At 40.1% G+C, this 25,220-nt stretch overlaps 1 protein-coding gene across 15 annotated transcripts in view; it reads left to right on the top strand.

The window, feature by feature from the left end:
- LOC124644801 (coiled-coil domain-containing protein AGAP005037) overlaps positions 1-25,220 on the top strand; it is a 300,925-nt gene that overhangs the window by 200,175 nt on the left and 75,530 nt on the right. For all 15 annotated transcript variants that reach the window (XR_006986113.1, XR_006986114.1, XM_047184375.1 and 12 more), the window contains 3 exons: positions 1,598-1,737; positions 12,318-12,489; positions 19,002-19,200. Coding sequence is in view for 13 of the 15 variants with exons in the window: in XM_047184375.1 (XP_047040331.1) it covers positions 1,598-1,737; positions 12,318-12,489; positions 19,002-19,200 (511 nt within the window). In the remaining 2 variants the exon portion in view is untranslated. The remainder of the gene's footprint in view (positions 1-1,597; positions 1,738-12,317; positions 12,490-19,001; positions 19,201-25,220) is intronic.

Raw genomic sequence — 25,220 nt, 5'->3', positions numbered from 1 at the left:
TGGGGTTTTAAAAAACATTCTTGTGCAGTAGAGTATGAACAGCCGCCGTGGCGGACAATCTGAGGATGACGTATAATAATGACTATTGTGTACTTGCCATGATTTTCTAGGAATAAGATCATTAGTTGTAACTGACGACGTATGTACTAAGCTGAGCTTTCAATAAACCTAACCAAGCTTAATGTATTATCTGCTAGACACGTGCATGACAGCGTTATGCTTGTGATTCTGCCTTAATTAAAGTAATTGTCTAAATCCATGCCGAGAAATTATCAAATTAACAGAGTGGAGTGGGCGGTGAATTCCTCTAGATTGTTTGTCAAACTATTATATTGTGTTCGGTCAGTTGTTAACTATTCAATTAGATCTGCTTTCAAGGTAAATGGATCAATTTGCAGTTATGGTAGTTGTTCTGTCGCTTAAAGTGTTGTTCCTAAATTGAGATGTTAGAGCAGAGATATTATGAAATTAACGTCAGCATTTGCTACTATGCTTACTTTCTGCTGCCTGATTGCTGATAATTACATCAGCTTGCACCATAGTGTTGATGCTTGGGGAACATCATCATGTGCATATCCTTTTGCCAAATATATTGGGGTCGGCTTCCTGTCTAACCGTATGCAGCTGTGTACCGGTGTTTTCCATGGAGTGACTGCTTGTTTGACCCCGACCCAGTTACCTGGGCATTCCGATACCTCTTGATAGGACTGGTTCACACTTTCTGGCTTCTTACTACCACCTACAAAGGTTTCCAAATGGCAGACGGGACCCACCAATTTATTTTACGTTCTGAAATACGGAAGAACTCGTCATCGCAACATGTTCACACATCCATGACCTTTATGTTGAGCGTTGCTAAACCTTTCGACCGATCCGCGCGGCTTTGACTTAGCCACGAGCACTGGCATAGTGTTAAGAACAAAGAGACTCATTTATAGAGGGAATTGGCTTTTTATCTTCTGGTGGTTCTCTAATACTTCTACAAGGGGTCGGCTCAGCTATGTCTGTCTTGATCCAAACAAAATACGTCTTCAATGCTGGCAATACTCGTTCGCTTTCGAATGATCTGCAGGCAACATTTTTGCGTCTTTTTCCCTTTATAGGATCCAAATCTTCGTAAATCGCTGCCTGATAGATACACTCAGAACTTTCTGGTCCAAGAACTTTTTTCCTTGGCTGAGGTTACCTTCTTCACTGATCAGAAACATAATATTAGAGGTAGATACGCTTAGCGATTATGATATTCCGATATTCATTGCATTTGCGTTTCGAAATCTTTAGAAGATAGATCCTAAGCTTTTTGTACATGTAAGGTAGCAACTAGAGCAAGATTTTTAGGTTGCTTGTAACAAAAGGCGTCAATAATTGGTCTTGGTAGTGAAATGGATTTTAAGATTGCATGTTTTATTCAAATTCTTCTTGACTTGTTCCTATTTCTTCCGATGAATAATTTACATCTTCTTTTTCATGACTATTATTAACTCGTCGGACTAATTTCTAACTATGATCTTACTTACAGGCCTTTTTACTATCTTTAGATTTTTATACGACACTAGTTTTGTTTGTTCGTGATTTTCATTATCGTTTTTGTTAACAGGAGGAGTCTCCGACGGCGAGACTAGCCGAGGCCCATCCCGTGCCCGCAGCTCCCGGCGTGATGACCCTCGCCGCCACACACTCGCTGGCAACCATCACCTACAGACTTACGACCATTCTGGACACGTCATTCCGATGCCGGTGAGTAATTTCTATCTGTTTAAAAAAAAGTGTGATTTTTCAATAGCCTGTCTACGAGTATTCTAGATTTGCTTACGCAGTTGTCACTTGAAAGTGAACCGTCGTGGTAAAACGGGACACTAAGGACTCTGTTCGTTTGTCATCAGGCTATATTTCAACAGCGATATGTAGTTGGACACTTGACAGTTGAAATTTTACACTCAATATATTTCTGCCTATAAGAACGTATATAACGAAAACTGAATCATATGTGAATAATTGCAAGTGATGTTTTAAAGGTGATCTTCACACTGCCCCGCATCACGCTGCATCTTGCGTGTCGACGCACCTACGCGCGTTCCTGCGGGAGTGCAGATCTGCATCATCGTGCGGGTTTTTCACGCACTCACGCGCGTAGGTGCGTTTTGTAAATTCACGCACAGCGAGTTCCATTTTCAAATATACACGTCACGCTCATTCAAAATCACGCGCGGCATTGCGGGATTCAGTGTGCCATACCTTGCGTCTCGCCCCGCACCTACGCGCGGGGGTGCGTGTTTCTCCGCATGTATGTGCGTGATCCGCATGAACGCGCGTGGATGCATTTTCAGTGTGTTGGACTATGCGTGTTTTCCATACAAACGGAGATATTTCCATACAACGGAAAAAAACGCATCCACGCACTACGCTGCATCATGCGGGGCAGTGTGATAATCGCCTTAGTAACCAGCCATTTTTTTTTGTGGCCTTAGTGCCGTGATCAGAAACTTGTATTTAGAAGCATGCAGCAAACAATTGACAACTAGATACCGGGATGTCAGTGCAAAGATCACGGTTTAATAACCAAGCGACAGATTTTTGCCGTTTTATATATGACGGAGGGTTCGCCATCAGGTGGTCGAGATATCGTTGGGGACACGAAATAATAGTCACAATACTTTGATTAACACTTGTACTATACTATCCAAAAATCAAAAACACAAAATAGTCAAGGATGTTTGAGATAATTACAGATTGTGTAAGAAGGAACGCGGGAAGTTTAACACAAAGTAATAGCCAAACTCAGTCCCGCTTCCAACCAATATGATAATTAAGATTTAAATAGATCCGGAACAGGTCAATGTTTATACAACAGTGAAAAAACTTAACAAGCTGTTTGGACTTTCGTTTTTCCGATCAACACCGCTCGGTTCGCGGTGTCGCGGGATTTTGGGCTTTGTCTTCGGTAGGCAAATTGAAAGCAACCGACTGAGTGAGCCGCATAGAAGTGGCGAACTGCAATTTGAGGTAGCTTTACACTCAGAACAATATTCTTGCAACGTAACCAATCTGTGAGTTAGCCGTCGAATACGTCGATAGCTTCTCTCCAACTCGCCATACAAACAGTTGGGTTAGTAATAGTTAATATATAGTATACTCGCACGAATTTAACAAGCACAATAGTACCAAGTACCATTTTCACTTTTTTTTAAATGTTTTTTTTTTTGTGTTGGCAACTTGTACAAAATGTAATTATAAAATGCGCGAATCGAATCTTAAAAAATGTGTAGTAGACAATTCGCACATACAGTTTTTTTTTTACTTTAGATTAAGAGTACTGCGTAGAAAAATGTGTGTGCAAATTGTCTACCTGTTACATTCGTGCGAATTGACCCAACAGTTTCTGGAAAACGAACTCTATGTATATACAAACAATCATATCTTATATATAAACGCTGACATTCGGCGGCTGAATGCAGTCTTCATTTAAAAAATATACACCGAACAGATACGCCGTGAAATTATTCGGCTGCTAACATTATGCCTGCTGGGAAGATAGTCTTAACGTAATATTTGTACAGACAGCTGTCAATTGTTTGCTGGCGTTGGTGGTGTCACTGGGTTTTTCCGCACGGAAAATCCGCCACTGTGAAAGGGTTATAAAGAAAAGAAACCAAAACAACAATTTTGTGAGACTTTTTCTAGGCAATGAAGCATATTTCTGTTCTTTTGGATCTTTTTATAACCGCCAGGGTTTACAGCAAGACATATTTAAATGTTATCTTTCTGTTAAAACTGTAAAATCAAAAGTAGCTTGAACAGAAATAACTAAGATTTTTCAAAATTTCCACTAAATTTCTAGGTAGGCATAGTTTGTATGTTTCACTCTCGAAGGAAGTAATAATTATCGGACCTGGACGGGCCGCCAGATTCTCAAAAAACGTGAGTGCTCTATAAAAACTGTACTTCCACACATAATCAACTTACATGGCACACACATAATAAAAGTTTTTTTGAAGGTAGCAAAAGAGTTAAAAATGTTAAAAATACAAGAACGCAGCATAGTATTTTTGCTATATCACCCACGCAGTCATGGTAGTGGGCAGCAGCCAGTGGCCAATTAAATCAGATGTAAAATTTTGAACAGAATAAGACATTTTTCGAGTCAATATTGTATGGGAAAAATCTTCTATTCGTTTCATAAGTATAAAGAGCATTTCGAACACGTTTAACCCATGGAGGAAAGAGCGGAGATGCCATGGCCGGGGGTCACCGTTGCGTCTAGGCTTCTAGCGAGTTCTCAATTGTTCCACCGCCTCTTTCTCTAGCAAGACTGCTTAGCCTGCTTCCATTAAGGCACGGCGATGTTCTTCCCATATAGGTCACACACCAACTGTGTGCACCACAAAGTGGTGATATCCGGGTGCCACCTCCCGCCCTATCCAATGCAAGTAGGTCCGGTGAGGACCTGCGTCACAATGAAGGTGGGGGCGCCATGACTCCTCCCCAGCCACTCCTCGAGGCTTTATGACATCTCCGCTAGTCATTTTATTCTCCAGGATTGTTCCCAACAAAAAGTTCGTGAAGTTGTGATTTCCCGCCTAAACAGCTCTAAACAGCTACAGCTAACACTTCATCTTGACGATATTTTAAACAAATCTCGACTTCTGATGCTAGTTTATAGAGGTGTATTTCGCCTTCCAAATGCCTATGTAACTGAAGTATTGCAATTTGTTCTGAAAAGTTGACAACAGAATATAGTCTTATTTTCATTCATGAAACTAATTCAACAACAACGTTGATTATTTGAAATAATGTGTTGAAATAATTATCTTACTTCAGAAGTTAGATAATTATTTAATTAAAGAACAAAATTGTAATTATTTCTTCCATTCCACTTTCTTAGATACATACCGCACTACCCAGTTAAAAATTCTAGGACAAGCCCAACTTCAAATATTTTGTTATTTTTATTTTGTTAAGGGCAGAGTTTCTTCATAATATTTATTTTGCTCAATAGCGTCCACGCTCATCAGGTGTACTCCGGGATATCCCGGAGTACACTGTTGTCTCGCGGCATCACCATATGGAATCGCCCTTAAGGGTAATCGTCCAGGTAGCTAATCATTTTTAAACTAACCGATTTTGTGTGTTTGTCATCAATAATATCTGTCCTAATTGTTTTATAACATTAATGTATGTCCTAATTAATTCATGACGAGTAACCATCATTGTACTCTGTATAACATTGTTTATTTATGCTTCGCAAGACTATTTCATGTAGCTTACCAGACCTTCAAATTCATCTTATATTGCTTTGTACGTCGTTGTCATACGAAAGCTTCATTTTATTAAACGGTTTTATTTAGCTTACCCCATTTGTTAAACGGTTTTTTTTTTTTTTTATTTATTATTTATTCATTCTTGGGTCAAATTTAGTAATTCAAATTTCACCCTCTTCCTGTCAACCGATTAATCTGAAATTTTGTATACACCTTTAATTCCGATGACAATACAATATAGTAATATCAATAACATTGTAAATCCAATATGGCCGCCGGCACAAAATGGCGGATAACGTAGATTTTATCAATCCCATCAATATGGGTATCAAATGAAAGGGCTCAACAAGCAGAATACAATATACTATAAAAAATTGAAATCCAAGATGGCGGCCGCTACAAAATGGCGGATAACGTAGGTTTTATCAATCCCATCAATATGGGTATCAAATGAAAGGGCTCAACAAACAGAATACAATATACTATAAAAAATTAAATCCAAGATGGCGGCCGCTATAAAATGGCGGATAACGTAGGTTTTATCAATCCCATCAACATGGGTATCAAATGGAAGGTCTCAACAAGTAGAATACAATTTACTATGCAAAATTGAAATCTAAGATGTCCGCCGCTACCAAATCATCATCATCATCATCATCTCAGCCATAGGACGTCCACTGCTGAACATAGGCCTCCCCCTTTGATCTCCACAGATACCTGTTGGAAGCGACCTGCATCCAGCGTCTTCCGGCGACCTTTATAAGGTCGTCTGTCCACCTCGTTGGTGGACATCCTACGCTGCGCTTGCTAGTCCGTGGTCTCCACTCCAGCACTTTTCGGCCCCATCTGCCATCTGCTCTGCGAGCAATATGGCCTGCCCATTGCCACTTCAACTTGCTAATCCGGTGGGCTATATCGGTGACTTTGGTTCGTCTACGGATCTCCTCGTTTCGGATTCGATCACGTAGAGAAACTCCGAGCATAGCCCTCTCCATAGCTCGTTGAGCGACTCTGAGCTTTGAGATGAGGCCGATAGTGAGAGACCACGTTTCGGTGCCGTAAGTCATCACTGGTAACACACATTGGTTGAAGACTTTCGTCTTGAGGCACTGAGGTATGTCGGACGAAAAGACATTGCGTAGTTTCCCGAACGCTGCCCAGCCGAGTTGGATTCGGCGGTTGACCTCTTTCTCGAAGTTGGACCTACCTAATTGGACTACTTGTCCTAGGTAGATATATGAGTCAACAACTTCGAGTACCGAGCTTCCAACAGAGACTGGGGTGGGCTGAACATGGACATTTGACATAATTTTCGTCTTGTCCATGTTCATTTTCAGGCCCACCCGTTGTGAAACTCGGTCGAGGCCCTCGAGCATCATACTGAGTTCCTCCATCGACTTTGCCATGACTACGATGTCGTCGGCAAACCGAAGGTGAGTGATGTATTCGCCGTTGATGTTGATGCCAAGTCCTTGCCATTCCAGGAGCTTGAAGGCGTCTTCCATTGCGGCGGTAAACAGTTTCGGGGAGATAACGTCCCCCTGTCTTACGCCTCTTCTCAATGGAATCGGCTTCGTGCTATGCTCCTGTACTCGGACCGACATGGTGGCGTTATTATACAAACACTTCAACACCTCGATGTACCGATAGTCAATATGGCATCGCTGGAGTGACTCAAGTACCGCCCATGTTTCCACCGAATCGAAGGCTTTCTCATAATCCACAAACGCTAAGCATAATGGCAAGTTATACTCCTCGGTCTTCTGTATAACTTGCCGCAGCGTATGGATGTGGTCTATGGTACTAAAGCCTCTTCGGAAACCGGCTTGTTCGGGAGGCTGGAAGTCATCAAGCCTGTGTTCGAGACGGTTCGTGATAACCCTTGAAAACAGCTTATAAACATGGCTTAGAAGTGTGATGGGTCTGTAGTTCTTCAATAGGCAGTTGTCACCTTTTTTGAAGAACAACACCACCCCACCCCTGCTCCATGCTTCAGGCGTTTTGCCCTCGGACAGGACGGAGTTAAAGAGCTTCTGGAGGACTTTAAGTACCGGTGTTCCACTCGCTCTCAGAAGCTCTGAGGTGATTCCGTCCTCACCCGGCGCCTTGTTGTTCTTAAGCTGCTTCAGGGCCATCCTAATCTCGTACAGACTGATGTCCGGGATATCTTCGGTATAATGTCGGGACAGCTTGGCTCTTGGATCTCCTGCCAAGCTGTCAACGGGCTTTGCAACCGAAGTGTATAACTGTCCATAGAACCTCTCGATCTCGCCTAAAACCTCTGCCTTGGTCGACGCTATGCTGCCATCCTCCCGTTTCAGCTTAGTCATCTGGCTTTGCCCAATAGACTTGTCCTTTGCGAACACTTTGGAGCCTTGGTTTCGCTGTATGGTCTCTTTAACACGGTTCGTATTAAAGAGACGCAGACCGTGTCGCAAGGACTTGGATATGCGTCTATTGAGCTGCCTGTATGACTTCGCGTCGTGGGAAGACTGCAACTGTAGCAAGCGTCGTTCAGCCATGAGGTTTAAGGTTTGGTCGGTCAGTTTATGAGGTCTATCTTTACGGCAGGGTCTAAAAAACTTAGACCCTACCGTGCGGACAGTTTCCACTAGCCCGTCGTTGATCTCGTCCACTGACACTAAGTTCTCGAGGCAAGCAAAGCGATTAGAGAGCTCGAGTTGAAAGCTTTCCGGGTTTTGAATATGGGACCGAGTAGGTCGGAGCGTAGACTTCATCAGACTGGACCTTTCAAGTTTAACATTGATATTCAGTGAGGCTCTTACGATTCGGTGATCGCTACCGGTTTTAACCCTGTTGATCACAGAGACATCACTGAATATCCGTTTCTTGTCGGTCATGAAGAAGTCTATCTCGTTTCTCGTGAAACCATCGGGACTTAACCAGGTCCATTTCCTGTGAGGCGGCTTCTGGAAGAAAGAGTTCATCATAAAGAGTTCCTCTTTCTCCAGAAAGTCGGCCAGCCTCTGTCCCCTAGGGTTCCGTTGCCCATACCCAAATTGCCCCACTCTCAACTCATCACCGCTTTTCTTGCCCAACCTAGCGTTAAAGTCCCCCATAACAACAGTGAAGTGGGTTTTGGAACTATGCATGGCCCTACTTACGTCCTCATACATAGTCTCCACCTCATCATCGGAGTGTGACGAGGTCGGTGCATATACCTGAATGACCTTCAGCGAATATCTTTCAGATATTCTGAGTATTAGGTATATCACCCTGTTCGACACACTGTCGATGGTTATTATGTTGTTTACGAGGGACTTGTGAACGAGAAACCCGACACCACCTTGGGACTTTTGGTCGCCCTCCCGGTAGTAGAGCAAGTTACCAGACTTCAGGGTTACGGTGTCCTCTCCCTCTCTACGGACTTCGCATAACCCTATGATGTCCCAATGTAGCTTGCTCAACTCCTCTTCCAGCTCGCAGATCCTTTCGTCAGTCCTCAATGTGCGTATGTTGTGTGTTACCAGGGCCAGTCGTCGTGGGGGTGGGTAGCCGGATCTCTTCCGGAGATTCTTAGCACCCCCTGCTCCGCCGTTACCTTGACCGCTACCCGCGCCAGGGATAGCGGAGCTGCCGGGGACTGGGGGCCTGGTTTCTGTGAATATCATTTGGGGGGTATTTGCCTTTAATCGCCACGCTTGGCAGGCGGGTTGGCGATCGCAGTGAGCGTGTACAGTTCGCGGAGGGCGCTGCTGCCCGACCTCCGGTTTTCCCTTAGTCGCCTCTTACGACACCCACGGGATGATTTGGGGGGAGCGCAATTCTAAGCCGGCGTCCCACGGCAAATACTGATACTACCAAATGACTACCAAATGGCTGATAACAATTTTTTATCAATCCCACCAATACGGGTATCAAATGAAAGGGCTTCACAAGTAGAAAACTGTCAGTAACTCCAGCGGGGCCCAACAGGGCCAAGGCCTGCCTGGGCTGCGAGATTGTTCGAAAGAGTTACCGCGGCCCTGGTACATAAAAGGCCTACGACGTAACAAAACGGTTTCTAGTCAAGAGTCTGACACTCCCTCACCGCTGCTGACCCACAGCAGGAGAGGTCATGTGATGATTTTTGGGGTTGTTAAAAAAAAAAGTATCTGGAAGGGCTATGTATTGAGGAATTAGATTGTAATAAATTGTCAGGTAAGAGACCGTGTAATAATGATACACTAAATGAATTAGATAGAATGAGGAATATTCGGTACGCATTTTCATTAAATACTAAAAACTAGAAAATAAAAAATCGGTAAAAAACTTTTAAGTTAAACGGTTTTATCTTATGTGCACTGAAAACTAGAAAATAAAAAAATAGTTACTTACCTGTCAACCTACGTAGGTGGTCCCGGTCATATTAAACTAAAATAAAAACGTGGGGCCCCTGTGAAATCCTACCTATGGCAAAGCATATCTTTATACTTTGGTAGATCATGAGCTCGGCGTTCGCTGGTGAAGCCGCTACGGCTGATTATTGATTGTCAAAATCTCCAGTTACGATTATAGTAAGTCGATGCAATCCACACCTATTATACCTCTAGAAGAAAGTACTACAGCAATAGTTAATGGGCCCCACGTTTTTATTTTAGTTTAATATGACCGGGACCACCAACGTAGGTTGACAGGTAAGTAACTATTTTTTTATTTTCTAGTTTTCAGTGCACATAAGATAAAACCGTTTAACTTAAAAGTTTTTTTACCGATTTTTTTATTACCACTAATCACCAAAGCTAAAGATATGTGGAATTGATGTTGTGTTTTAGTAGCTTTTCGTTTCAATAATATTTCGGTTCCAATATTTTTGCTCTTAATTTTCTTTGCTGTGTCGGAACACATGTAATTAACAATTCCTGGAACAATATTGTAAAATTGATACAAATTGATCAAAGCTTCCAAATTAAGTGCAGCGGGAAGTTTTTTTAAAACAAATTAATCAAACATTCTTTTCCGATCAAAGAAAATTCCTATGAAATACAAAACAGAAAAAGGAATATGCAGTGAAGTCACATCGGAATTCGACGTCAAAGGATGATAGAAAAATAGACTTACAGAGGACAATACAAATTGGATTGGAAACATATCTCGGAACTTCAGGTTTATTGCACAATCGTACACAGGAAAGATAAAAGACAATCTTCAATATAAACGAATAGAAAAACAGAAGCTCATATGAAATTGTTCAATATTTTTTTTTTTCATTTTTTATTTGCATATTGCTTTGAAGACTAATAGATTGCAATTTTTCGTCTCTATATATTTTTGATTCTGAAAACTGCAGAAAACAAAGATATTTTTCCATCTTTTTTATTTGCATATCGTACTTTTAAGACTAATAGTTTTCAGTTCAATGTTTGTTTTTAATTCTGGAAATTGCAGAAAATATGTTACAGAAATTTACCTGTATCGATATACGAGTAGGTTTAAAAGCAGAATACACTACCTCACATCATAAAAGCTCAGAAATTGAAGCTCAGAGAATATTTTTAGAGAAACATTTAATTTAAAAAAAATCGGAGTTTAATGAAGACATGAAAAAATACTTTAAGGATATTCCAGCGAATAATAAAATCACGACTATAATCTGCTGTAACATTAAGAAAAATTCGTAGCAAGGGGTATTAGGTTGCCTAGGTAACTGCGTTGAAGAGGTCTGATAGACAGTCGCCCCTTGTAAAACACTGGTGTTTATCTGCATTCGGTTAGACTAGAAGCCGATCTCAATGTAGTTAGGAAAAGTATTAAGAAATATTAAAAAAGCCTCTGCCTTGTGAAGGGTTTTATTATGAAACTTCCTAAAAATAACTTCAATCAATACGAAATAGGAAGTAAGACAATGACGCGCTTTCATTGATTTTCAGAAAATATTTCAGATACCTATACAAATACCTATCAAAACGTAGGTAGTCTTTTGTGAAACAGAATCCTTTCACTGGTTTCAGTGAAACTATACATATTCTAAAATATCGAAATCTGAATTTATTGGAAAAATAAACAATTATTCATTTCTTTTGTGAAGCTTTAAATAAAGTTTCTCTGAAACAAGTGATTCATGCTACAGGTTTTCGGAAAACCTACTGAGACATTTCTGTGTAATATCACAAAGGTCGATTGTAAAATCCTAGAGGAACTGTTTTTTGATTCTATTAATTGACATTTTGTATTGTCTTCTACTATTACTTTTCCCAATATGCAAGGTATTTTTTTTTAAGTTGACAGTAGTGTTCTATATAGGTACGGTATGCGTATCATGATAACATACTGAGTTGATAAAGTGGTTTCACATAATACACCAAAATTACAGTTGCTGTTACTATACCTGAAGTATGCCTGCGTTCAGCGAATTCTCGCAAATTACATACAATTACGAGTGTTCATATTCTACATAATATCAGGCAATATTGCTTCGTATACCGTAGTCAAAGGTATCATAACTTTAGACTGTAGTTTCAAGAACTTAGTAATAGGTATCTATTAAATGTATGAGGGGATACATATGCAGTGTTAGTTTAAATGTTGTTATTAAGTTCCAATGTACAAATAGAATATTCTTCAACATAAACAAATAATATTTTTATAAACTTCAGGTAGCGCATCAATCTGAATTTTATCGATAAAACTACAATTTCCTGCACTTTTATTGACTTTGCTCTGATTCGTTGAGGTTTGCTGCTTTTATAGAACTGCAAAATATCTTACTGGATGTAAATGTTTACCATCAGAAGACTCCTTCAGATATTTTGATTTATTCTTCTGTTGACGCTCACATGCTTTCGCCTGAACTTTGTGCTTGTTGCATCATACTCATTATAGCTCACTCTCTCGTCCGGATATGTATTTGTAGCTGCAAAAATTGGCCTTAGTAACAGACACGATAAAGATAATAACTTGAACAAAAGAAAACACTATATTTTAATACTTCCAATATAATTACAAGAATATTTTCATTGACCGTTTATTAGAAGGGAACTTTTCAAAATTTTATCGGAACTACTCAATCCTTCTACAGTCTCATTGGCCTATTGTATTGAACAGGGTTTTTTGTTTCAGCCACCATCGGCTCGGTATGCGCCACCTACAAACAATGCCATGCTTTTCGATGAAGACCCTGGCATCATGTCGGAGGTCGAAACAGCATCAACTGGGTTCCGGCGCGGGGGCAAACAGAGATCTTCTCTGCCCGTCGTACGGACCCCGAGCAAGACCTTGGAGAGACCGCTTGGTAAGTTTACAATTATAAGTCTTCTACCCTTATTATTTAGGTGCAAATTCTATTGGCTGTCCTTGCCTCTCACCTCGATATGGATCGAAGAGTACCAGAGTTTCATATAGTGGAGCGACTCTCCGTCTGAGTACAACGCGCCATAGGTGGTACATCAAGACACTTCGCCTGGATTTTTTGTGATTGGTTTCAGAAGCTACTCTTTTTATATGTATAGAGACTTATCATCTGCCTTGCTTTTTTACAACTATGGAAACCAGTCTCAGTGGATTGAGCAGTACCAGTACTTTACATGAAGCGATTGCTTATCTGACCTCGTCAATCCAGACATCGTAATAGCCTTTGGTAAGACGAGTTGTAAAACTTTCTAGCTCAATAGCAAAAGATGTTCAAATGGGTACAACCGGATACGATGCCTTACATGTATAGTAGGAAAAACTAAGAATAAACATTATTTATTGTTATTATTTTCTCTAAGTAACTCCCACACAGTTTCCTGGATTAAGTCTTAATAAGCTGTTGTTGCCAGGATCATAATAATCAGGGATTTTATATTTTAATTCTTCGGCTTTTTTCACGTTTTTATAGCTTACACGCGAAAATAGTTTTTATAGGAACCAGCCCACGGGTATCGAAAACGCCAGGGTTATAAACAAGGTTACGCCCACTCGAGTGCGGGAGGCGTTTTTCTGGAAAATTCTGTGCGGTAGAATTTTTTAACATAAAATGGTACGAAAATATAAACCCGATCAATTAGTTATTTCGGAAAAATCCGGTTAAAAATCAGTTTTTGATTACATAGCCAGCTTTGAGATACCTTTTTGACTGATCATCTATGTAGGTATATGAGTGGCTTAACTAAAGTAACATTGATGTAGATTCTGACAATTCCACTACACTCAGTCGAGAGTGTTTCTCGGTATTTCAGAATTTCAGAAAGCCTACAGATAATCCGGAATGCATCACTTTTAACTTTCATAAAATAACTAAAATAAATATTCTGTTCCATATCGCGTACTACATTCTATATATCAAAACCCATTTAAAAATCTGTCTGTTCACATAGCCATGTAATCCAACAATACAGTCAGATTCCGGACATAGTGTTCTGAATCTGAGTCTATTGTGGGATTGCGTTTTTCAAAAGCAAACATCGGTTGGATTTGCTTTGTGGTAAAAGGTATCGACACAGACCCACGGACGGAGTTTTTACCCATATGATAATAGTATTATTCACTCTGTGTGACCTCAAATTTTTTTTGTGCTTTGAACTTTTTGGTATGCTTTGCATCACCAGGTTCGCTGTTTTTTTTTAACGGGTTTATTTAGCTCGAGCCGTACGGTATTTATTTGTTTGTTTGGGTCAAAATAGAAATTAAAATTTAAGTGCCTTCCTGTTGTCAGATTGATCTGAAATTTGGTACACAACTTTTTCCTGTTTTTATTCTATTTTTTAATATTTTTATATTCAAAATAATTTATTTGGGTATCTCAATCATGAATCCTAGTTCTAGGTAACATTTACAGAACATATACTTACCTACATACAACTGTATGTAGGTTTATAGGCTCCCAATATTGATTTTGAGGCCCACTCTCACTCAACAGTCGACCACACTATTCACTCAACACTTTTAAGTCTGATTAACTTGAACATAGTTCTGTCCCCGTTAATTTGGAACTATATAGTAAATGAAATGGCATAGATATTTAAGATGTATTTAGGTACACACACTGGCCTAGCTCTATAGGTAATGTTAGCCAATCAATCCTATATTTTTTGGTTGACCTATGGCGCTTACAACCCCATTATAATATATTGAAATAAAAATTGTTTGCTTTTGTTTTTCTTTCTAGGTTGCAACCCTGTAAAGTTTTCACTTATTTATTCGGACGTGAGAAAGCTGTTATCGATACGGATTTTTCAGCATCACCTAAAAATTGTGTCATGAAAAATTAACACAATTACTATGTAGGTCACTCAAGCCGGTCAAAAAAATATGCTACCATGTCAATTAAATTGCTATTGCTCGTTATTAAATTTCACTGGAACTGTAATTGATTTAACTAGAAAAATATTGAAAATATCGCAACAATTTCAAATTTTGACATGCTCTGTCGATAGCAGATATTGTCTAATAGTTTTTGAAATTGACTCGTACTACCTACATATCGCAAATATTGGGGTCGCGGGTTCGATCTCTAGACAAATTCAGATTGGAATATCCTTTCGCAACAGTGGATTTCGATACCAAGATATTGGCGTACCATTCAAACAGTTATTCGGGTCAGTGTATTCGCGACATCACCATACAATATTATGTAGCGGTTTTTATTTCATGTGTTTAAGACCTGGAATACCTACTTCTCAATTTCGAAATTGGTTACCTAAGCCATAATATCATCTATCGAAACCTAATATTACTCTCTTGATGAAAGGGGCGTCTATGCATTGAAGCCTTGTATATTCTGAGCTTTCATGATGTCAGTCAGTGATTTTCGCTTTATACTACGTACATCTGTAAATCAACAGTTGGGCCATTCAGAGCAGAGGATAGTTATTTACAGTTTATGCAGTATTATGCGTGAAATTTGAGATCTGTGAATAGGCGAATGATCAAATATCCGCATCCCGTTTTCCGTAGAAATTAATTAACATAGTGTTGCAAATGCCAACCGAAACGAAAACCAATATTATGCCTAATGAATAGATATTTGTGGACTAATCACAACACGGCAGGTATAAAGCAAAATCACCTGTCTGTTTGTATGTTTAAATCTTTTGTAACAGATTTTTATGCCGATTTTTATTAGATAGATATCAAGGGGAAGGTTTATACTTTTTGAATTATCCGAATAGATCGTTGATGGTATGATGTAATCAAAACTAGGCACAAAAAATCCGCGACCTCGGAGTATCAACGGATCATTATTTCGAATTTTGTCGCAGCCCCGATAGACTTATTCTGTAAAAAGGTAGTGGAACTTTCTATTCATGGACGCTACGGTCGATGTAACTGGAACTGGTATTCCGCTGCTGACTTATTACCGGTGCACTAGAAATGACTTCTATTGAAAAACCACCATTTCATGAGAAAGATTTAGTTTCCTATTTGATCTATTCACGAGCAAAGCCGGGGCGGGTCGCTAGTAATGAATATTTCCCAGTAATAGGTGAAAAGGTGTAAAGTTAGATAAACTGAATGGAAATTAGATGAAATACGCGGAATTAACTGCGTTTTCATTAACGTAATTAACATGAAAATCCGCTCAGCCCACGAAAGCATGCATTCATAGAAGCGACGGGCTCAGCTAATTGATAACAATAGGTAGCATTGCGTGATATTCTGAATACATCTGACACGAATATTTAATACATACATAATTTTAAAAGGAAAACTACTTAAAGAAATAAATTACAATCGAGTCTTGTACGCACTACTTCCCAGGAGTTACAACAGGATCGAAAAATCTTGTTCGCTCCCCCAGACAGGCAAAGAAAGGCTAAGCCTGGCAAGCTCGTATGTCACAGTCCCATGGCCACGCGGGGAGCGAGATTTAGGCAGCGGGTGTGATTACGCGCGCGATTAGGTGTGCGCGAGAAGGTGACGGCTGACAGGACTGTCAGTAGTGGGTCATAGGTAACCATTTGCCTACTTCCATTGTCCGTTTCAAGTTAAATCTTTTGAAATGCAAACATAATTCCCAATACAGTAAAAATTCTTTGTTTTATTTCGATAGTAGGACAAAAAACAAACGTTTTGTATGTTTGCAGGAATTTCATAATGAACGTTTTAAACGAAACATTTTTAACAAATTCAATATACGAGTACAGTTTTTGTCAAAGGTCACTCTGGAAATAGTTTTATAAAAGCACTGGAACGATATAAAATCTAACAATAACCTTTGTAACGATGCTTTTGGTAGTTAAGTCCCCTGTACACCTACGTGTTTCAGGAGCTATCACTAACGAGCTTGCCTAACTGTCATCAGATGTTTCAGTTCCGAATTCCGTGAACTTTTGTTTTCATCCCTTTGAAATGCAGTTCCTAGTATCAAGTAATAAATGAAGCAAAGCTGCACTAACGTGAATTATAGGGTTCTCGTAATTATCGACTATAATTGTCGTCAGGTACTCGATCTATTTAATGAAACACTTTGTGCCTTCATAGAACTGGTCTTTGATAATAATCATATATTAATCATTAATTATTAGTTTGGTTTATAGACCACTAATGGGGGTGTTATATTACGAAATAATAATAACATAAACAGTAAACCAATACTACATATATAGAAAAACATACGCATAATTAAACTAATCAGTTTCAAAGAAGGAGCTTTATAAATATTGCTATTCTGAGTGAGGATTTCTTTGTATTACAAAACGCGGTAATTAGGACCTCTGTTTCTTTTTCAATATTTGTTCAGAGTGGGCTGAGCTGCGTTGCAATCGCAACTTCTGCGAAATCTTCTTTGAAAACGACAGATGATATGATTGTTTTGTTTCATGGCAAGACAATGTTCATCCTAGATCAGTAAAGTTGTTGTGTAAGTAAAGAAAAGAAAGAAAAATCATTTATTGACACAATACAAGACATACATACACATGGAATAAAAAGTACTAAGACAACAATAGGTCGATGCCGTTCTTAAACCAAAGTCCGAGCCAAGCTCCGCGCGTGTCCATACACCACCTCCGCCATGCCACCTGTTTTTTTATAGCAAATAATCATAGAAGAAAGGGTACGCTATGGGTGCAGTATGAGGTAATATCAGACTCTTACTGACTAAAGCCCACCATGTTCCTTCTTAAGCCCTTTATGTACCAGGACCGCGGTAACTCTTGAACAATCTCGCAGCCCCGATCCGCTGATACAATTGGTTACTGCGCAACAACTCAAGTGACGACAAAAAGTTTGACGCGAACTAAACAAAGTACTACTCTCTTTGAAGAACTTGCGATGTTTCGGTGTAGCTGCTTTTAAAACTTCGATTTAATCATTTATTTTAGTGCTATTGAATTTTCCAAGCGATATCTATGCTTGCTAGAAAACAATTGACATATTGATAAATGCTAGTACAAAAATGACACTAAACCTCGCGACAGTTTTTGCGGCTCGGAATGTGCCGCGTGTACACGATTTTTTGCACGTAGCAGATCCGAACTTCTGCGATGCGCAGAAAATCTGCCAGTGTAAAAGTGATGTTAAAGGAATTAATTACTTAGTTTCTATATCAGGAACTAGTACAGTAAAGCACGTTCAGTATCAATAACTAGATTTCATTAGAATAGAATTGATCACATTACTGCTTTGCATTTCAACTGTAATTACATTTCAAAGACACACGCATACACACGTATGTTTGCTTAGTGCCCAAAACATTTACACATACGCTTGAAAGCCGTGTGTGTAAATTGTGGCTTTCAGCGGAATTTCATTTGATGGTGATCGGTAAACTGTCACGGTTGGTTGATGTTCAAAGTAAAACACAATACAAAGGTTGGTACCACGGACAGTTTGTAAGTTCAAAGCGTTGCGTAATTTAAATGCGTTTAATGAAAATCACGGTAAACGAATCGCTGCAAATGTTTTGGTGCAGCCTGTGGTCCTATACGTAGCACGGGTCAGTATTCCTGTACCTATTTTAGGAAAAACTAAAGCTAATTCAAGCTCATCCTTCTCCATGTGTTTTTTGGTCTCATTCCTGATGGTCGTGACCTCGATGAAACACTTTCTCCCGGCCAAAATTTTGCCATCTTGTCCTATATCTGGCGGTGCGGATGGCGTCTTAGACTGTGCTATTTAGTGTCGAGCTGATTTGGTTTGACCAGAAATTGGGCTTCTTCCTCTTTTTTTTTTACTTTGATTTTGCCGTAACCAGTTAAGTTCAAAGTTAAGTGTGGTCAAACATGGTAAGAGATCTGCTTCGGTTCACCACATTCGTTTTAGCTGTGTTTATTAGAAGCCTTAGGTCTTTGCTTACCTGTTCCAAGCTTGCTTCCCAGCAATGTGGACATCTCACTCTCATTGGACGCGAAGGGCGCAGCATCGTCAATATTTCCCAAATTGGTGATTTTGATATCTGATATCAGATATTCCACCCTTCCAGTGCTCATAGGCACATCTCATGATGTATTCTGCGTAGATGTTCAATAGCACGGGTGACAGTATGTACCCTTGTCTAGCTCCGTTCTTGAAATGGAAGGACCCGGAGATGGTGTTATCAATCCTGACCGCGCTCCTGTCGTCGAGTGTCATAAGATGTAACATTTCCTTATTCAGTTTATTTCTTAACTACACAATACCAACAGTTACCAAGTCCTACGGAGGAGTATCGGGTTCCCTGGATAATTGGGTCAGATACGAAGGCTCATAATATGAAACACTGGTACTCAACTTGATCCGGTTAGACTGAAAGCTACCTCCAATATAATTGAGAGAAGGCTGGGCAGATGATTTAGGGACATTAGCCCTTTATCATAAGCTAATACAATTGTTTTATTTCAGGTTTAGTCTTCTTGCAATACCGCAATGAAACCAAGCGCGCTCTGCTCCCAAATGAGATCACATCTATCGACACGGTCAAAGCCCTGTTTGTACGCAGCTTCTGCAAACAACTAACTATGCAGTACATGGATAGTCCTTTAGTGAAGATTTATATTCACGATTCGTCAAAGGACATGTTTTATGAATTGGAAGATGACAGGTTAGTAACGTTGTCAGTAATTTTTTTCTTAAATTATATAGGCATTTTGAAATTGAAAGTCGCAATTAGTTTTCAACTGCTGTAGTTTAATGCTAATAACAATTAAGTGAAAGTATTAAACATTTGACAATGAAAAAACAACATAAGGTGCCTTTTCATATTTGTATGACGCAATAATGATGTGTGAAGTGGGCCACGCATGAAATTAAATCAAAATGTGTGTTAATGGAGCCTACTGACTAATAGGACTACAGTAATAGCAATTTCATTGATTCGAATATTTGTAATTAGTGCATATTTGTTCAGGTGCATAGTTTGAATATTACGTAACTACATGCCTAACTATATTAAAAGCAGGTAAGTGAACAAGGCTTTTCATTGTAAATTATTTCGTTTGTAATAAAAAAATATTATGCAATTGGATAATAGAGTTCATCCTCGAAAAGCTAGCAGTTTCGTTAAAAATACATTCGCTTCGAAATGGCTTATCCACATACAGGCTTCCAGCTGAATTATGTACCGCAGACATCGTAAGCTTCGTGTGACTGGAATCGTCACAAAAATGCAGGTGGGTTTATAGATTAAGACTGTTTTTAGTGACCACTTTGGAACTTCCAGTATATTGTTTTTATTTCCATGTTTCTAGAACTTCCAGTTTATTTCTTTTGTTTCCATGTTTCTTGATTAGATGTTTGGTGTATTGAAGACAGATTTTTTATATAGCGAATTATAAAAACTAAAACGAACAGCTCTTTTTTAATGGTTGCTTTAATGTACCTTTCAGGAATTATTCGAAGGTATTGATTATGAACTAACTGAGCTCTGCTGATAAAAAAAATCTACAAACAATTTAATTACCCTCATCAAACATTTGAAATTTGAAATTGTTTTGTTTTTGAAAACGTAGGTTACACTTTAATTTGAAGTCGTTTTGTGAACAAGTGTTAACTAAGTACATACTTACTAAAAAGACACAACCGATACTCCATTATAAGTTTTGGCTCGTGGTTGCCATTTATCTTGATGAAACTTTCAACAAAGCAAGGTAATGATCCAAATTGTCACATGTCCGAGTTTCGTTTCCAAACTAAATGTAGAAGAGTACTAGTTACCTAATTCTCGTCTTTGACAAACATATTAAATAGGTTCCTCTCTATATCAAAAAGGAAGGTGCAAAGCAATGCAACCCAAGATATACATAAAACAAATATATAAACGAGGAGCTTTCCAAATCTCTTTGTAGGTTTCCCTATTTCATCCTAACAGTACTGGGTTAGTAATTACTTAAGTCACATGTTAGCTTCTGAGAAACTTCTAATTATATAAATATGGACTTGTGTGTGCAAGGTAGTCAAACAGACGGCTTCAAAGGCAGGCTCTATTTGTGAAATTCACGTAGATATTACCCAGTTTGCATAGCTTGTCAAAGCCCATGTCAAGGTATTTCCAAAATACTAATAGGTAAATTAAACAATGTACAATAGAATAATTTAGTTAAATCAATGAATATTTCGTGACCGCAGACACATTGCGGATTGAAAGGATTATTTGAGTGCGTTTCAAATGAAGCGTTCAAATACATCGAACTAGTTTTAATCCAACGATGAAAAAGTTATGAAAGCAAGCTTAGCATTAATTATTCTATTATTGCCCACATTTAAATCCTGCGGTTCAATAACAAAAAATAACTAAATTGGCTGGGGCACTGCCGTGCCCTCAGATATAATATATAAGCTGCTTGTTAGAAAAGAAGGCAGACATCAAGAAGTGGATTTCAATTTCTCATTGTACAATTCTTATATTGTATTGGAACCAACAAAGCCTACACAAGTTCCATGATTGAATGCATAACAAGAGGATTATTGCGATGTTTCCTAAGGAAATCTACTAATAAGGTTCTTCAGGAAAAGATTGAAAAGTACAATGCGAAGGCGATTTATTGAACTAACAAGGAAACTGGAAGAGGTTTACTTTAGTTTTAAAAATATTGCTCAGTTGCAGTATCTTGTTATGAAAGTTATCGATAACATTGGATAACTTTTACTCTCTCTAACAATGATGAATATACGTTATGACCTTTGCGGCGAAGAAGAAAGTTAAGGTATCCAAGGATAGTTTTCTGAGATGGTAGATGACAGCAAAGAAATACCTATACTGGTCTATTGTTTTAAAAGATCGATTAGTTCTTCACACTATAATAAATTATTGATTTAGAAAATAATCTGAGTAACTTGTGAAAACTGACAATAGAAATCAATTACCTACCTTCTTAATGAAAATTATCAACCTATCGATTTTTCTATCATTATGCTGATTGTCCTGATGGAGGTGTGGCCAAGATTTTTGAACAGCACCTCAAGGGGCTTTCATTATCCGTGTAGGTCAAGAGACTGAAACAGGAGGCGGTATTCTTGAATATGGCACGTATTTCAAAGAGGTTTCTATCAATGGAGCCCGTGCCACCGCTTGATTAGAATACTGGTTTATTTATTGAGATACCATCATTCCAGGATATATCCGATGCAATAGCAGCAACTTTACTGAGAAATAATTTAATTTAAATACAATATACAAATAATAAGAACTTTTAATCAGCTTTTCACTTAAATTGCAAGAAAATTCAAACAAACATTATGAAATCGTTAAATTAATGATGATTTCGCGACTAGAAAGTTCGTATGAAATATAAAAATGGTACCTATTAATTTTGCCGGGACAGCTAATGATATATTGAATGAAAACATAGCTTACTATCCCCACGAACTTAACGAGGCTAGGCGTTTTAGTACAAAAATAGTTATTCAGACAGACCGCTCGTAGCGGCATCTTGCGGCTCCCGTTCATATAACTTGTTATATATATCCGACCGATTTCGGCCATGGCGACCGCTTAAACTCCTAATTGGTATTTTGGCGCTCATGCGCCCGAAGATGGCTAATGTACCCTATCTTTGCGAGGAAAGTCCGAGCACATTGAGGGCAGGTGAGTTTGCCGTCTTGATAGTGATACGAAATAGCAGCAGGTGGACGGGCCTTTACCCGATCGCGTTTAGCGTCAAGGTCAACTTTACGTTGGTCCTCGAAATCCCGTACATGGTTGGTAACCACTCTGCGCCATTCTGACCTCTGTGCTGCCAAAAGCTCCCACTGAGAAGGCTCTATGTTGCATCTCTTCATATGCCGCTTTAGGACATCTTTGTACCGGAGGAGTTGTCCGCCCTGCTTACGCTTGCCCTCCTCCAGTTCAGAATAAAAGATGCGCTTCGCCACTCTCTCATCCGACATCCGCGATACGTGACCGCACCACCGAAGTTGCCGGCGCATTAAGTAGGCCTCAATGCCACCAACATTGGCTCTCCGCAAGACTTCGGTATTTCGTACTCTATCAGACCATCTGATCTTCATGATGGAACGGAGACATTTTAGGTGGAACCGATCTAGAGCACGTATGTGGCAACGATATAGACACCACGTCTCGGAAGAGTATAAAAGGTTTGGCAGCACAATTGCCATATAAACAGAAACCTTGGTGGCCAACTTAAGGTCATGTGTACTGAAGACCTTGGAACGCAACTTACCGAATGCTGCAGCTGCAGCACCGATCCTGCTGTTAATTTCAGAATCAAGGTCACACTTGGATGTTACAGTGCTCCCCAAGTAGCGAAATTTATCTACCTGCTTCAGCACATCCTGGCCAAGCTTTATGGTCAGTGACTCACGACCGTGAATGTCTACAGACATCACTTCTGTCTTATTGACACTGATCTTTAGGCCGAACTTACGGCAAGCTTGATGGAAACCGGACATCAGCTGCTGCAGGCCATCTGGGGATTCAGCCAAAAAGCACAGATCATCAGCATACATTATCTCGGAGATCAGTGCATGCGAAACCTTGGTACGAGCCTTAAGTCTAGCCAAGTTGAAAAGATTGCCGTCCGTGCGGAATCGAATGCGAACTCCCTGGGGAATTGTTTGTAAGACTTCTCTAACCACCACCGCAAAGTATAAAGCAAACAGAGTAGGTGCTAACACACATCCTTGCTTCACTCCACAGGTAACGGGGAAGAATTCTGTCTGTTCACCGTCTACGGCGACACAACATTGCATGTCATCATGCAGTAGTCTAAGAAGTCTTACAAACTTTTCCGTGCACCCGAGCCTTCCCAACACCACCCAAAGCGCTTCACGAGGCACACTGTCGAAAGCTTTCTCCAGGTCAACGAAGCAGAGGTACAGTTGACGACCTTGTTCTCTGCTCTTTTCCTGTACTTGCCGTACCGCGAAAATTGCTTCACATGTACCTCGGTCAGGTCGGAAGCCAAATTGAGTTTCTGGCAAAATCTTTTCCGATAAGGCCTTTAGGCGATTCAGAAGAATTCTGGCAAAGACCTTCCCAGGGGCCGAAAGGAGTGAAATACCACGGTAAGAGTTGCAGTCAGACCGGTTGCCCTTGTTCTTATACAGAGCACAAATTCGCGACACTTTAAAAGTATCAGGAACGCGCTCTTCCTCCCACATACGTTCAAAGAATCTCCATATTGACGTGTGCAACTCCTCTCCGCCGTACTTAATCAGCTCTCCTGGTATAAGATCAATGCCAGCCGCCCGGTTGTTTTGTTGCTGTCTGATGGCAGAAATAACCTCGTCACGCAGCAGGGGCTCATCCAGTTCAATGGCAGAAGAGAGTTGGGGCATCAAACTAATACTTTGCAGATCAGCTGATCGATCCACATTAAGCAAGGTATTAAAGTGCTCCGCCCAGCGTTTTAACACATCCTCCCTGCTTGTCAATAGGTGCCTACCATCAAGAGACCTTAAAGGAACCTTCGTATGGTAGGATGTGCCAATCAGCTTACGCACCTCACTGTAAAACTCCCCTAGCTGGTTTGTGTCATTGAGCCATTGCATGTGACAAGCCTTGTCCCGCCACCACTTATCTTTAATTTGTCGAGACAGCTTACACACTTCTTGGTCACTAGCTTTGACGTCCGCAACGCTTCCTCTTCGCCTTGTATGCTGTCGTAGAAGGTCCCGATGTTTGTCAAGTGCCGCCCGCAGAACTTCATCATTCTCATCAAACCAGTCTTCATTGCGACAGCATTTATTGCCCAGTGCAGTTGAAGCGGTTTCTAAGATATGAGATGCTAAAGTTCCCCAGGCAACATCAACATTATCTACTTCGGTAGCGGATGACAGCTTTCTTGACAACGAATCAGCATATTTCTCCCTCGCCTCGCGATCTTTCAGCTTTTCCACGTTTAAGTACGCAAGCTTTCTTATCTGAGACCGACGCGGGCGAAGGAGGCGGATTCGCAGCTTAGTGACAATAAGTCGGTGGTCGGACCAACAGTGCGCACCTCGCATAGCGCGGGTTATCTGCACTTGGCTGTGATCTCTTTGCCTCACAATAGCATAGTCGATCAAATGCCAGTGCTTGGATCTTGGGTGCATCCATGTCGTCTTGTACTTGGCGGCAAGTCTAAACATGGTGTTCGTAATTGCCAAGCCGTACTGAGCACAAAGACTAAGCAAAAGTTGACCATTGCTGTTCATGTTGCCAACACCGTGTCTACCCAAAACTCCAGGCCAGGCTTCATAGTCCCGGCCAACCCTGGCATTGAAATCGCCCAGCAAAAGTACCTGCTCTCTGGCGTTTATGCGATCAAGACAAAGAGACACTTCCTCGTAAAATTTGTCCTTGATGTCATCAGATTTGTCTAACGTAGGCGCATAGACACTGATGACATTAAGGTAATTGTCTTTGTCCAAATGAAGGCGCAGCGTGGTTACGCGGTCGGAAATGTGAACAGGGCACTCGCTCAGTCGCTTTGCTAAGTGATTCTTGATGGCAAATCCTACACCTGATCGCCGAGTTTCGGAGGCAGCAGTACCTTTCCAAAAGAAAGTGTATCCACCACCTGCTTCTACCATCTCTCCTTCATCGGCAAGATGTGTTTCGCTGAGAGCAGCCACATCCACGTTATAGCGATGAAGTTCCCGAGCTACGATGGCGGTCTTGCG

Source organism: Helicoverpa zea, chromosome 31, assembly GCF_022581195.2.
Source record: "Helicoverpa zea isolate HzStark_Cry1AcR chromosome 31, ilHelZeax1.1, whole genome shotgun sequence".
Classification (NCBI taxonomy): domain Eukaryota; kingdom Metazoa; phylum Arthropoda; class Insecta; order Lepidoptera; family Noctuidae; genus Helicoverpa; species Helicoverpa zea.
The sequence above is the reverse complement of the archived record's forward strand: the minus strand, read 5'-3'. Positions and strand labels throughout refer to the sequence as shown.